At 37.4% G+C, this 13,579-nt stretch overlaps 2 protein-coding genes across 4 annotated transcripts in view; one reads left to right on the top strand and one right to left on the bottom strand.

Annotated features, from left to right (window-relative positions):
* On the bottom strand, positions 1-10,310 carry slc41a2a (solute carrier family 41 member 2a). Of its 3 annotated transcripts, none has more exons than XM_014005619.1 (12): positions 9,731-10,306; positions 8,205-8,269; positions 6,960-7,381; positions 6,676-6,783; positions 4,565-4,636; positions 4,310-4,454; positions 2,921-3,067; positions 2,623-2,770; positions 2,284-2,363; positions 909-1,040; positions 379-527; positions 1-307 (listed from the first exon to the last, which is right to left on the bottom strand). In XM_014005619.1, exons 3-12 carry the CDS (start codon positions 7,320-7,322, stop codon positions 131-133), a joined length of 1,521 nt encoding a protein of 506 aa, XP_013861073.1. In that variant the 5' UTR covers positions 7,323-7,381; positions 8,205-8,269; positions 9,731-10,306; the 3' UTR covers positions 1-130. The 3 variants fall into 3 exon arrangements, 2 of the variants coding, with proteins under 2 accessions (XP_013861073.1, XP_013861074.1); XR_001310030.1 differs by having other exon boundaries at positions 215-307; positions 379-541; positions 9,731-10,310; XM_014005620.1 differs by lacking the exon at positions 8,205-8,269.
* A 774-nt stretch (positions 10,311-11,084) lies between these two features.
* washc4 (WASH complex subunit 4) overlaps positions 11,085-13,579 on the top strand; it is a 26,109-nt gene continuing 23,614 nt past the window's right edge. The window contains exons 1-7 of the mRNA XM_014005618.1: positions 11,085-11,221; positions 12,113-12,252; positions 12,342-12,395; positions 12,470-12,535; positions 12,617-12,662; positions 12,769-12,836; positions 12,924-13,006. Coding sequence (XP_013861072.1) covers positions 11,161-11,221; positions 12,113-12,252; positions 12,342-12,395; positions 12,470-12,535; positions 12,617-12,662; positions 12,769-12,836; positions 12,924-13,006 — 518 coding nt within the window. The 5' untranslated portion in view covers positions 11,085-11,160. The remainder of the gene's footprint in view (positions 11,222-12,112; positions 12,253-12,341; positions 12,396-12,469; positions 12,536-12,616; positions 12,663-12,768; positions 12,837-12,923; positions 13,007-13,579) is intronic.

Below are 13,579 nucleotides of genomic sequence, written 5' to 3'. Positions count from 1 at the left end.
TATATATACTGTATATACACGCCAAATAAATGTAAATTAAAACAGAATAAGTAAGTGCACTCAAAGTGCTTTACATGCATAAAAACAGGTCAAAACAACAATATGCAATACAACAACAGGACTTGTGACCCTATACATTGCCAGTGTCACCGATGCACCACAGTGTGACAAAGACAAGAGCGAGAAGGGCAGTACCCAGGAGATCTCCGAGAGCTGTCAGGTAGGGTATGGAGTAACTGTCAGGGTCTTTGCCCCTCCGCCACAGGCAGTGGACCATGCAATCAGCTGTACACAGCAGCAAGAAGACCTAACGGACAGAGACGAGAGCGTTACTGCTGATCTGAGGGCCGCTGAAGTATGCAGACGTGACTGACTCACCTGAATAAGAGAAGCTGACAAGAAGAAGACGGTGAAGAGAGGGCTGGGCAACGTGAGCCCTCCTTTCATCAGATGGATAACATGTATGAAGATGAGTTGACCCGGGAGGACCAACAAGAGCAGAACTTGAGCAGATCTGTGGTTTGCTCCTGCCAAGGCAAAACTGAAAATTTAGACAGTTGTAAAACCAGCCTTTTGCTACTGTTAGTTCCCAGCTAGTGTTTGCCTGCTTTTTACCCTTTCTTTTAGCTGGTGTTCTGCTTCTTTTAGCTTCAGCAGCTCAGTTTCATCTTCAGTAATGTTCAGCAGCAATTTAGCAMTTACATTTAGCAGAAAATATGCCTACTTGCCAGTTTCAGTGAGATTAAAATGTGTGACATATTTGTGCCTCATTTACAAAAAAATACCCTTTCACTATATATTTTATATGGAAAATGACTTATTAAAACAGAAATCTACATTAAAAACATTTCCAGGTGTAAGATGCAAATAATGAGTGAGTTATTGACCGGTAAAGAAATTGAAAATACCTGATCCAAAGAAGGTGTAAAAGGGGTTCAAACAGACTTTATGGCCCTCTGGAATGCCTCTGGTTGAGTAGTTCAAATGCAGATCTGTAGATATGCGACTACACTGAATAGAGATCAGATTTCCTCCAACACCTGAGGGTGAACAACAAAGCGGATTGGTGAGAACGCAATGAACGAGAAACCTTTGAAGATAATACTAAACAAATGATAACTACAATGCAAATATATCTATTGAATAAATGAAGATTTACACATAACATGAACTCAAGTTTTTTCTTAAAAAATACTTTGAATAAATATTGATGGAGAGAGCCAAAGGAAAATTTTCTCCCTAATTTGGATTTTTTATTTTTTATTTTTATTTTTTTGTTTTGGTAGAAAAACATTTAACAATTCAGGAGCAAATGTAGAAACGTGGGAGGTTGGAGGAAAATCAAGTTACAAGCAGGAGCTGGAATCAGATCAGGTTTCAGACGAAAACGGAGGAAAATTGATCATCGTAAGAGGGTGTAGTACATAAACGGGTTACACCAATGTTTCAGTGCTTGCTGTGTGTGAATGGACTTTGTCATGTTAGTGAGACCTGAGTTTCAGTGCAATGTGATTATTTTCAATGACAGCACAAAGTTATGATGACAAGTCAAGAGTTCACTAAAGTCACAATCAGGCACAAGGTGGGGAAATATTCAAGCTCTAAGATGTCTTTTTTGGTTTCAACTGGGAAAGATGAAAGATAAGCAGTGATCTGACTGGCAGGAGGAGCCAGGGACTTTCCAGAAGATGTCACCATTAAAAAAACTGGCTGAAGTAGATACAAAGTTTAAAAAAAAAAGGGATAAATCAAGTTCAAAGTTGGAGTTCATCCATCATGAAGAGAGGAGTTCCAATTTACATTACATGCGTCTCTGCTGCGCTGCGGTGCGCAGGTCGCAGGTGTTCGTTTGTGTTTCAATTTATACAGCCTCCGCTCCGGTCCGACAGAGTGTGCAGGAAGGTTATTTAACAGAGAACTGTATCCCCTTTCTACTTTCAGAAATCCAATTTCAAATTCCTTTTCAAAAATAGATGCTAAGCACTTAAGGAAAAAATTTTTTTACAAATTTCCTATTACACTAAAAGAAAAAGAAATTCATTTTAAAACTATTAACGGAATATATCCATCTGCTGATTTTTTGAGTAAACGTTTTGGCTTTGAATGTACAATTTTTTTATTCTGTAACGAACATGTTGAAACTACTAATCACATTTTCTTTGAATGTATGTATGCTAATGCCTTCTGGGAAGATTTACATCTCTGTGTATTCTTTTAAAGCTTGCACCCAACTTTTTTGAGTTATTAACTCTTTGAACGCTGATGCCGAGAGCAATAATGTACCATTTATGACTGGAGCATAAACAATGATTCCCGCCAGGTTTGGATCTGACACAGTCTTGTCCAGAATAAGTCCTCCAACGCTGAAAAATGTATATAAAAAAAAACAAACACGCATGTTATTTCAGACTGTAAAAGCAAACGCGAGTACCTTGAAAAAACCCATACAAATATAATTTAGCAATACCTATAAAATATGTTTATGAGATTTACTGATCATTACCATCTTCTTTTTCACAATTTCATTACATTTAACAAGATGTCCCAACTTTTTCATATTTCTGACACATTAACTCAACATTTCATCCTGACAAATTCAGCTCGGGTTTTATTCTTTCGCACCTGCTGATGAGCATCGCTGCAATGATTGGTTCCCAGCCTGTGCGCAGCAGGATGAGACTGGCCGGGTGTTTGGAGGAGACGACCATCCAAACGGGTATCAGACATAAATAAAAAAGATCCACCAGGTACAACACGTAGGGGTAAAACTCTGTCAAAAGAAATTCTAATCAATTATGTTTTCATTTGTTAGGACAGCATCAAACACTGAAGTAGGTTTTCAGAGTTTTGGATGTTGAGGAAGAACATAACACATTTCTCTAAGTGACTAACCAAATCACAATGTCCACATTTCTCTCACCCATRAAGGAGTAGAACCACTGACTGAAGCACGCCAACAAGGCGAGAGTGATGAGATCTCCAAAGCTGGCTGCTAACGGTGTGGCCACATTATCAGGATTCAGTCCTATCTTCTTGCAGCCAATAATCACTCCCACCATAATAACACCTGGACAGCAGATMACACAGGGATTTAAAAAAAATCTGTCTGGATGTGTAGAGGAGACCGGGGACAGTTGCAACACTTTTTGCATTTGACTCTGTTACTCAGAGATGGTTTGAATTAGACAAACCGAATTTTAACAAAATAAACGTACATCTGTCTGTCAATAGTCAAAACCATTTATAGATGATTAAAGCATGTACGTTCTTCACAAGTTGCATTTGAAAATGAAAAGTCAGATGTTGCAACTGGCCCCGGGGCCGGGGACAGTCGCAACAATGTTTGGGGGTGGTTGCAGCATATTATTAATACAATATATTTCACTGTAAATAAAAGTTTTATAAATTTTATATTTATATTATTGCTAAATTAATAAAAACTAAGTTATAATTACAGTATATTACAGTGTTATTTATTTATTCTTTTTGATCAAATGACAAATATAGATTTGCCTTGATGAGTAGACCTTATGTACAGATGTCAACGACTCTAATTGATATAAAATACAGTTGACTTTTTGAGACAAGGACAATAGAACAATTTGTGAGGCAATTAACTTTTGTTTCGCCTATTGTCACATTATGCATAATTTACATAGAAAGAAACTGGGATTTTAAAGCCATTGTTGGAAACAACAACTGTAGAAAATACATCTTAAACAGTTAAGTTTTAAACTATAAAAATTCATGACTACCCAATACCCTTTTAAGTGTAAACTTAATTTCAACATCTTGATATCATCTTAATCCTCTGTTTTTAHATGGATTTATCGTATGTGGACAGTTGCAACAACTGTTGCAACTGTCCCCCTTCCTGTCAGCCATGATAAAACCTCATGTGTTATAAGCTGATATGGATACATGTTAACTATATTAGTTAAAGTCAACATTTCACTTGTTTAAACCATATAAGTTTGAGCTGGATCACAAAAACAGTGACAACAGTATTACAAAAATAAAGCTAGGCAAAAAAAAAAWWMYTTKGKWMCYTMAAAAMMWTTTTTTTTTCAAATAAATCCTGGAGCAGTTTTTGAAACTGCTAACTTTTTCTTTGCAAGGTGGGGCATCTAACTGAGCATGTACAGTGTGAATATCATCACTCTAGCTTGTTTCTGTTGGGAGAAAAATGACGTGTTGCAACCGTCCCTTGCTGTTACTGTCCCCGGTCTCCCCTACTTATAGCTAATGCAAAATAAATTGTGTTTAAGCCTCCTTCGTTTAAGGAAAGAGATTTGAGCAGAGTTTCCACCTTGCAGCAGCGACGCCACGAAAGCCGTAGAGAGGCTGGTTGAACAGAGGAGCACCAAGTGATTCAAGGACATCTGTCCTTCCGCCATCCAGCCCAACAGAGTCGCCATGACGGACGCCAGCAGGCCCAGCACCGTGGCTTGTAGCTGCAAAGTGTAAAGCAAAGAACACAACATACATTTGAAACATGCCTTATTAAAGGATCAGCTTTTTTCACTGAATATAAAAGTTAATCATCTGAAACGGAAACACTCACCTGTTTAAGTGCCAGGTTACCAACGATTAGCAACCACTTTTCTCTGGAAGATTCCATTTTCCCAGCATTCACCTGAAATAAAACAACTGGTAAACAGCTCTGAAATAATGAACCTAACTTGTTAAATTAATAGAAATATATAAAAACATCAGAAAAGACATTTACTTAATTCAGAGAACGTGCAGCAGCAGATAACTGTGATTCTGCTTCAGGCCAAGAGAGTGAAGGGTGTAATTACATGCAATAACAAAGATATGCATTGATTAGTTGTTGTATAACTAGTATATTAACTGAGTGTGTTGATTAACTGTGGTTTTAATAATTTAAAGAATGAAGGGCATTAACTGGATAAATTACATAGTWTTAAAGTAAAAAAGGATTTCCTGTGTGATTGCAGTATTATGATCGGGTAAAACTTAAACAATACATAGAACGTTATACTCAACATAGATATTGCTGATTTTATTATAGACTTAATGGTAACGCAATGCTGACTTTTAGTTTAGTAAAGTGTGTAGGGACGGAGAAAAAAAATAGGCTGATCGGCAAGGTGGATGTTAGGCCATAAAAAGATGAGAAAAACAGCAAGTGTTGACGTTAATACTGCCCAGAAATATCGACAACAGGAGAGCTAGTAAAAATTGTGATGAAAAAATGTAATCATATAAGAAAAAGTAATCAATAGATGAGTGACTTAAAAGTTGTGAAGCAGTAACACAGGCTCGTTTGAACTGAATGTGACCTGAGGAGGCAACACTAAAAAGTTGCAGAGAGATAATTATTCATTAGAAGAACCGTCCTCAGCATGTTTGAAGTTAGATTAATGACTGGCTGGATACGAGATCTGAGACTGTGTAAAATATCCGTGCCATTTAAAGATTTTTTTGATCGTGTAGTGTACCGTTGAAGAAATTTTGTAACCGATTAATTGAATATTAGATTCAGTTTTGTATTTTCTACTTTCTGATCATTTCAGTCTGTAAGGTTGAAGCTGACAAAGAGTTGGTGTGTTATCATTTCTTTCTTTCTCTTAGCCTAAACAAAACTGAGTGACGTTCTGACGTCTGATGTAAAAGGTAACACCTCCTGGGGTGTAACCAGGAAGGGATGAACATTATAAGCTCAATTCATTATTATAGTAGAGAGAAGTTGTCAGTGTTTTGCAGAGTGTCTGCTCAGAGCAGAGCTCCCGTGTTTGTTTTGGTTTGGCCCAAGGTTGCACGCTGAGGCCTGTGCTGCTGAGAGCTGAATGAACCTGATTGGAGTCAGAGGACTGAAATAAAGTTTTTAACAAGAAATCCAGCTGTTTATTCGGACATACCATATTAAAACACATATTTCTTACACCGTAATATCTTTCACTGATGCAGTGGGATATTCTTCCATAAGGTGTTTTCAGTAGAGGAGCAGACAAATGACAGCTGAACGTCAAAATGTCATCAAGACAATGTGAGCATCATGTATGCATGTGTTAAAAATATAAAACTCACTCTTTAAAATGATTTTTTATCATATAGGCTAGATTTTGGTTTCAATTGTGTAAAAATCAAGGGTCAGAAAAGGGGAACTCAATCGCTCACCTTTAGTCAACATAGGCCAGACTGCCTTAAATCAAGGTTTTTGGATCGCCAAATGTTTTTTGGGAGCATGAAATAAACCTTTATCTAAGCTAGCTTCAGAGCCTGTCTCGTTGTGTTTGCTGCTTGACTGAATCTGGTTTTGGGATTGGAAGTATTTTATTGAAAAGGCTGATTACTGGTAAATAACTTAACAAACAATATCTTAATTTAGGCAAGTAATTTAACCTAGAGTTAGAGTCATTTTTACACTACAGCAGCTTGTGGCTTTCAGAAGAATGCAGTGAGAGTCTGGATGAATCCTCCCCCACCAGCTCAAATAATCCACTCATCATTATTCAGGTGGACTCTTCAGTAGAAGGAATTAGGACCCCTGAGACAAAGAGMTGGCACAGAAGTGCTTCTGATTTAATACGTGGGGTGCCTCTGGAGACAAGAAAGTGTACTCCGCCTCTCGCAAATTAACTGTTAGATGCGTGCACCAGCTTAAAGGAGCAGTGGGACAACAAAATGGACCTGTGCTCAAACACTCACAGCGGTGGAGAGTCTAGAGGCGAGAGTCGTTTCCAGGTTCCCCTTCATGCCTAAAACAGCAGGAACCAGAATGAAGATCTCTGAGATGTCCTGGAAAACATCCCAGCTCTGCCACAAAAACACAAAGAGAGCAGAGATGCAAACAAACCACCGAGAGATGGCCGCAGACGTCTTAGATGAAACATTTGTTTTATTTTCTGGCCATGATGTAAACTGTGTGAATGTGATGTAAGATCTAAAACTCTGGGAGACTTCACGGTGTCTGCTCTCGTCCGTTTCCTTACCTGGACCACGTCGAGCAGCATCCCTGCAGAAACTGTCCCAAACCCAGCCAGCAGAAACGGTACCAGGATCTGCAGCACCATGGAGCACACTGTTTCCTCAGGTCCAGATGAACCCTCGGGGTCCTTTGAGCTCAAAGATCTGCTGAACCTGGACCCACCGTAGAGCTCGTTGGGGAGCAGAGCGTCCGTCTCGCTGAACTCCTGAGGCCGAAGCTCCAGACTTGTGACTGATGAGAAGCTTCCATTAGAGCTCGAATGTTTGAGACCTCCAGAGTTCTGGGACAGGGATGGGTTTGGACTGAGGCGGGCTTCCAAACAAAGATTTTGGGGCAGTTTCTTTTCCGGTGATTTTGGGACAACCATGCTGTGATGTTGGGCTCTTCTGCTGCTCAACGTTCTGACCWGGTGATTTAAACGGAGGTCTAAAACAAAAACAAAGAATAAAACCAACAAAAGTTTGAATTAAAGACTAAATTCTGGACAGTTTACATAGTTCTCATTTCATCATTTTATAGTTTCTAGAGTGAAACTAGTATCAAAATTAATCAAAAATGTGACCCATCATATCAAAATGAGGATTAAGTCAAATTTGGTCAAAATTATCTAATTACATTTTCACATTCCAGGCTTTAAAAGCTACATTTTGTTATTTAGATCATTCTGATTTCATAAACGGAACCAGAGGTATGCCTTAATTTGTCTTATTGGTTACGATAATACATTGATATTTGGTCTGAATCTTAATTTTATGTCATTTTAATGAGGGATTTTTCATTTCATTATAAAGAGAAAATCTCAAATGGTATTCGAATATTGACATTTCCCAGCTGAAAAGAAACAAAAACATTGCTAGCTCACAGGGAAAATCTCTAAATTTAAAGGCGTTTTTCCTCAAAATCAGTTTTTTTGATGGTACTGAGGTGTATGGAGTGTTTCGGTCAGGAGTTGTTCTTAAATTAACGACTCAGCAATTCCTTAAGAATGGGAAAATGGGCTCATGCTTAGCTCATTTGTTAAAAATAGCTTTGGGTGGTAAACATGTTTGTGTGTCTAATTTTACATCTCAGGAGCAAACTCCTTTACCAGAGAAGGAATTGCATGTCACAGTTGTTTTATATTGAATTTACAATGCCTAAATCTCCAACACAGACAACAAAAATGTTCGAAATTAATCCACATTCCGGTATGTTCWTATTCAGTAAACTGCAAAAACTTTTTCTTCTGTCAACAGAAAAATGAACTCACTTTGGAAGAAAGAGACTCAGTTGGATGCTTCAGAATGTGTGTTTGTGGGGGAGGGTCAGGGTGGTCTGTACGAGGAGAAGGGGTCAGGGTTAGCCATCAATCAAATTTTGACAAAAGGTATGTGTTTGTGTTGAAAGAGTTTGGGCGGATAAGAAGCTTTTGTTTGTCAAATTTAAATGACAAAAAGAATTCCAGTGGTGAGCAGCACTAACCTAAAAATTTGTTTTGCTAGCCCTAAAGCACTAAATCAAACATTTAGGTCCCCTAATTTTAAAGCACTAATGCACTTAAAGTTTCAGTAAAAGCTAATTCTAAAGCACTAAAATGGCGCAATCAACATATGAACTTTTTTTAAACAGACAACATGAGTCACATGTTGCCATGTTGCTCTCTTTAGACTTAGCATTGACCTTCCACAGCTGTATTTGTCTTCATAAATTGTCACCATAGTGAATAAGTGATACACATATGAACAAAATGTGTGACAGCTTTCACCCTCATCTGTTAACATTAACGTTGATCAATAACATTTATAAACCTCAGTTAGTGCTAATTTATAGCCTATAAATTTAGCAAGTGCTAATCCGCTCATAAATTTTAAAATTAGCAAAAGCCCTAAAGCACTAATCAGGAAATTAGTTCCCCTGTTAGTGCTTTAGGGGAACTGTGCCCACCGCAGAAGAATTCCTTCGAAGTATTTCAAAGAATTGTATTTAAAGCAAAATTGTAATATTTAAAGTAATTAAAAAGATTTTGCATTTAGAATCCTACTTTTTTTCCCAGTAAACTAAGAAAAAGAGGTGACACAACAAATACCGATACGCAGTATATCATTTAAGTTTTTTTTAAATACAGATGTAAGAGGATTTTTTTATTATAAGTGTTTGCAGTGACGTCAGCTATGTTTGGAAAATGTGTGTCTCCTGTTTTAATCTATGTCGCCATGTGACAGCTGTTTTTTTTTCTGTCAGACAGGACTGCTGCTGTTTCAGTCTCCTGATGACACAGACTGCCTACATTATCATTCTTCATGCTTCAGTCCCATCAGCAGCACTGAGGCTGAATTGTTTCACATAAGCTATGTGATTCAGCTGAAATTCCTGGAAGACGACCGAAGCTAAACAGCCAAAATTCTTAAATTATACAAATATAATGTTCAAAATGTAAAACTTGATCACAAGCTGCTAAAGGTTGTATTAAAGGAAACATGTCAAAAACAGTTTGCTGTATAATTCCCTTTTGAATATAAATATATAAACATTGGGGAAAAAAAAGAGAAAGCTCGGGACAGTAGGAAACAGCAGTTTACACTAAACATATTTATATTTATTCCAGGGTTTAAATGTCAAAAGAGTGATGATAAAAATCCAAGATAATCCCAGTTTAATCACAAAACCAAATGTCTTCTTTCTCTTGGTGTGCCTCTTCAGCTTCTTACAACCACATATTTCATAATCGAGAAAAGTCAAAACATGACTTTTTAAATGCAAATCAGAATGGAAAATGGAAAAAAGGAGACATCTTACCGTTTTACAGAACGCCTTTGGAGCAAAAGAAGCATCTATTCTGGCACACTGCTGCCGATCATGACAGTCATCCGATGGACTGTGCGTTGAGTTGTCATTGTGTCACCAGTTATCATTCACACACACACATGTGCACACAGAAAACCCTTATATTGTTGACTCCCTCAGCCCTGCAGCAGTGTGCACACATACAGTAATAATCAGCTGCGTTTTAGGACAACATTTCACTATTTTCTAAAATTTGGAGAAGCAAAGTTGCATCCTCAGTGTTATTTATAGTTGTTTGCTACTTTAACTTCTTTAAAGGTCCATTTTGACAAATTTTCTGCAACAATCAATGCGATTTTTTTCACCACTCCAACTATTTTTGGATTTACTAAGAAAAATGAAGATAAAATACCTGCAACAATGAATGCATTAGATTTAAATATCTCAAATATTAACCTGTGGCAGTGAGACAGCCAATTAGAAATAAAAATATAAAGTTTTATTCCACAGCAGTAGAAGAGCATCAATAAGCTACAGAGCTTACAAAAAGACTCTGCCTGGTAGATGTGGCACACAGCTTTTATAAGTATTCACCCCCTCCCTCTCCCTCTGCATCCTTCACACATAGTCAGACAACTGCTGACCTGATCAACTTATCATGCTATTTGCTAACAAACTTTGATCATCTTGAAACTCCCAACCCCTGATTTTCACACTTAATCTTCCTTGATCTGGACCCTTAACCCAGAATGCTAGAYAACCGTAACAGTCCACATCTGCACTTCTCAAACACATTTGTGTTTTACGATGAACAAAGCAAGGAATTATAAATTTTTTCTACACCCAAAGTTTTTTTAAACATATTTAAACTTTCGAAAGGGATAAAGAAGACAGTTTTGTGGGTAATGTTAAAGTTAAAGTTGTTTAGATACCTAGGTAACATTTTATTTACATGATAAAAAGAAAGGAATGAATGTGGCTTTTTGGGAAAGCAATGTCTAAATGTTTATTTGGGCTTTTTAAAACCTTTTTATTGTACAGTATATTGTATAGACTCCAAAACTGTTGTATAAATATGATAATTATGTTTCTGGCAGGGTCAGATTTATATAAATATGAGAAAAGTAGGTATACACTAATAAGGCCACAATGAGCTAAGAAAAAAATTCTGACATTGTTCCTAATAAATCATTTTAATGAGATTCAAATGTTCATTATTTAACAAAAAGCACACTGGGTTGATTTGAAAAAAGAAAAAAAAAGAAACACAGAAAGGACAACAGGATTAGAAAGTGTGATGCTTGTTTCTATACAGATGCTCTTCACAGTGGACTACATTTCCCATGAGCGCTAGCGGCCAAAATCACAAGATCCATCATGGGATTGTGCAGCTCTATTTTGTAGCATTTCTCTCTGGGTTTTGGGTGATCTTTTCTGGAAACATGGCCGTGGACACCATTGCACCTGACTGGGAGTTTGACCGTTTTGATGACGGCTCACAAAGTAAGTGCGCCGCTCAGTCCTGGGATTCAGAGAAAAACAGCGACGGAGGAAACTTTAGCTAATGTTAGCTTCCAATGTTAGCTTCGCTACTGGGCTTCTTGTGCTAATGAAATCAGAGGAAGCCAAACATTACTGGTTAGTTAAAACTAATCACCTTTAAACGAGAACTTGTTGAACAKTTTTGTGTTTGGTTAGAGTGGAGGTCCTAAAAGACAAGTTAAGACGTAATTAGGTCGTAAAGTTAAAGGCTAGCTTCGTTCGCTAACCTGTAGTTTCGACATTTTCAGCAGTTTCACGTTTTTAATTTATTTCTGACATTAAACAGCAGCACCAATATCCTATTTCTTAGCATCTATTTTGGCTGATGCCTGATATATTTTCCTAGCAACAGCTTCATTAAGCATTGTAGCATCTCAACCATGTCTTTTGTAACATGACATGTAAACACAGCTGTTCTGCAGTTTAAAGTGCCTTTGATTTCCAGCTTCCAAATATAATAGACAGTACAAATTAAAGGAAGTCTGACTGGAGGCAAACAACAAATAATGTGACTTTGTCACAGTATTGTACTACAACAACAACAACAACAATAATAATAATAATAATAATAATAATAATAATAATAATAATAATAATAATAATGTGTAATTAATGGAAACCATTCAAATCGCATATTGGTTTGCAGTGTCATGATTTATGTGTATTGCATGCATACAGTACATTTTGTTGCTGATTTAGAGGTAGTTGTTTTACAAAGATGTGTGTATGAGCTGATCATAAAGCTCACAAAGCGAAATAAATAGCACAGTGCAGAAGAAGTACATTTTTGAGTTTAGCATATTCCAATGCAGGTTAAATGCACTCAGTCGCTTGCTTTGTCAAACCTGACAGAAATACACACAGAGGTCCAGCTGAAGAGCTACAGCCGGTTCCTGGAGGAGTACACCTCCCAGCTGAAGGGCATTGAAGAAGCTCTGGACGACTCCATAGGAGACGTTTGGGACTTCACTCTTGACCCCATCGCACTGAAAGTAAAACATCTGAACTCAGAAGCTTTACATCAGCCTGCTACACAAAACAAACTTGTATTTGCCTCCTAACTCCATCTTCTCTCCATCAGCTTCTCCCTTACGAACAGTCGTCTTTATTAGAGATGATTAAAACAGACAACAAGGTACGTAAATTCAAATGTGTAATCTACTCAGCTGAATAAGTGATTTTGGTTTTGAGCAGCTTTGTTGTGTGCAGGTTCTGAACAAAGTCATCACCGTATATGCTGCTCTCTGTAGTGAAGTGAAAAAGCTCAAATATGAGGTAGGTACAGTCAGAACAGTGCTCAGGTTGGTTTGATTGTGTTCTGTGAACTCATTTATTATTATTATTATTTTAATTCAGGCAGAAACCAAGTTCTATAATGGTTTATTGTACTATGGAGAGGGAGGTAGGCTGTCATCTCTATTTACCTTTATAGTGACTTTTCTTATAGCCTTCACTGCATTTTTTACTTTGTTGATGGAAATAAGATGTTCAGTGTTTTTGTGCTACAGTGTGTGAAACCAGCGTTGTTGAAGGAGAGTCGCAGATTCAAATGGGCAGATTCATTTCATTCCTACAGGTGGGTAAAACTAAACTTTTTTTTTTCCGTAACTGAATTGGATTCAGCATTGGCGCTGCAGTTTGACTTGTTTCTTTCTTTTTATAGGAGCTGTCCTGCTTTGTTTCAAGATGTTATGAAGTGGTGGTCAGCATGGTCCATCAGCTGGCTGCTCTCTACAGCAGCAACAAGTAAGAGCCATGAGCTGAAAACTGTTATATCACACTGTAAACAGACCCATCTGGGTTGACTTAAATAGAAACATTGCAGAGAGAATTACGATGCATTCAGACAAAACAAGTTAGAAACAAACATAACCTCAGTATCAACAGAAATCTGGCCCCTGACCCCCTCAACTTAGTTCAGTTGGCAATTTATATTCACTCATACTGATATACAGCGAGTAAAATAAAGATTGAACACGTCACCATTTTTCTCAGTAAATATATTACTAGAGGTGCTAATGACATGAAATTTTCACCAGATGTTGGTAACAACCCAAGTGATCCATACATACAAAGAAATCAAACCATAAATGTCTAGAAATGAAGTTATTTGTAATAATGTGGAATGGCATTTCCATTGAGTTATTAGAATCAGTTCATTAAAATGATTCATGCTTTGATACCAAGATTTGTTCTCTGAAACATTTAGTTCATTATTACTATACTATATTAATAACAAAGGTTGAGAGTTTTTGGGCCAAAGGGGGGATGTGTAGGGGTACAGTTCTGGGCCAAAGGGGGGATGTGTAGGGGTACAGT

Source organism: Austrofundulus limnaeus, unplaced genomic scaffold (genome assembly GCF_001266775.1).
Source record: "Austrofundulus limnaeus strain Quisiro unplaced genomic scaffold, Austrofundulus_limnaeus-1.0 Scaffold31, whole genome shotgun sequence".
Lineage (NCBI taxonomy): Eukaryota > Metazoa > Chordata > Actinopteri > Cyprinodontiformes > Rivulidae > Austrofundulus > Austrofundulus limnaeus.
This window is presented reverse-complemented; position numbering and strand designations above follow the sequence as displayed.